The sequence below is a fragment of the Fonticula alba genome, assembly GCF_000388065.1.
Source record: "Fonticula alba strain ATCC 38817 unplaced genomic scaffold supercont2.8, whole genome shotgun sequence".
NCBI classification, from domain to species: Eukaryota; order Rotosphaerida; family Fonticulaceae; genus Fonticula; species Fonticula alba.
This window is the reverse complement of record NW_009242978.1, coordinates 1,120,571-1,121,801: the sequence shown is the minus strand read 5'-3', so window position 1 is coordinate 1,121,801 and position 1,231 is coordinate 1,120,571. Positions and strand designations below refer to the sequence as shown.

At 69.0% G+C, this 1,231-nt stretch overlaps 1 protein-coding gene across 1 annotated transcript in view; it reads left to right on the top strand.

The window, feature by feature from the left end:
• H696_04902 (hypothetical protein) overlaps nucleotides 1-1,231 on the top strand; it is a 2,187-nt gene continuing 956 nt past the window's right edge. Inside the window, exon 1 of the mRNA XM_009498766.1 lies at nucleotides 1-1,016. Coding sequence (XP_009497041.1) covers nucleotides 29-1,016 — 988 coding nt within the window. The 5' untranslated portion in view covers nucleotides 1-28. The remainder of the gene's footprint in view (nucleotides 1,017-1,231) is intronic.

The window sequence follows — 1,231 nt, the reverse complement described above, 5'->3', positions numbered from 1 at the left end:
CTGTAAGCCCTGCTCAGCCGCCGAAAGAATGTCGGCTGCCCCCCTTCCCTCTGGCTCGGCCACTCCGCAGGCCGGGCTCGGGGCCGCGCCACAGGCGGCTTCGCTGGCCGGCACCGTGGCTCCCGCCCCGACCGCCGGCGCTGCCGGCGTCTCCACCTCGCAGCCGCTCCTGCGGCCGAGCCTGCACTCGGCCCTGCTCCGGCGGGATCTGACCTGGCGCGCGGCCTCGCGCGCCACCCTCGGCCTGGTGAGTGTCCTGACCGCGGCCTGCGTCCGCCTCGGCTCCTACCGGCGAGTGTATGAGGGCGACCGGGTGATCGGGCTGCTGGATGTCCGTGACGCGGCCAAGGCCGGCCGGCAGCCCAGCCCGGCTCTGGCCCGGCAGGACCCGCTCTTCTCCGGGGCCGACATCGGCGAGTACCTCCAGCGCATTCCCCCCTCGTCACACCATGCCGACAGCCCGCCGGCCGAGGCATACTACCGCCGGCCTCTGATCACCGTGTCCAACCACCGGTCGGTCTTCGATGACCCCCTGACCTGGTCCAGTGTGCTGCCGATGCGGCGCCTGCTTGGGCCGAGCTCCAGCTACCGCTGGACCCTCGGCGCCCAGGAGCTGTGTTTCCTCAACTCGGCGGTCGGGACCTTCTTCGGCCTGGGGCGCATCATCCCGGTCCTCCGGGGTGGCGGGTACCGGCAGCCGGGGCTCGGCCTGGCGGTGGACATCATCAATGGCCGGATGGGCAACCAGCCGACGTCCGGCTTCGAGCCGGGGATCGACGCGTCGTCGGTCCCGACCGGCAAGTCCCCGGCCACCACCCCGCCGGTGCATCTTCTCGGCCCGGAGGAGCTGGTGCAGCATGCGCGCGAGCTGGCCGACAGCGTGCTGGCCTGGCTGCATCTCTTCCCCGAGGCGTACGTCAACCAGCGCGAGGATATGATCCCCCTGCGCTGGGGTGTGGGTCGCTGCATCATGGAAGCGCGTCTGCCGCCGGTGGTGATCCCGATCTGGCATGAGGGTGCGTTGTTTCTCTGTCTCTCTCTGTCTCTCTGTCTCTCTCTGTCTTTCTGTGTCTCTCTGCCTCTCTGTGTCTCTCTGCCTCTCTGTGTCTCTGTGTCTCTGTGTCTCTGTGTCTCTCCCTCTCCTTCTCCTCCTCTCCTTCTCCTCCTCCCCTTCTCTTCCTCTCTCTCTCCTCATCCCCCTCTCCTTCTCCCCCCTCCCCTCTCCTTCTCC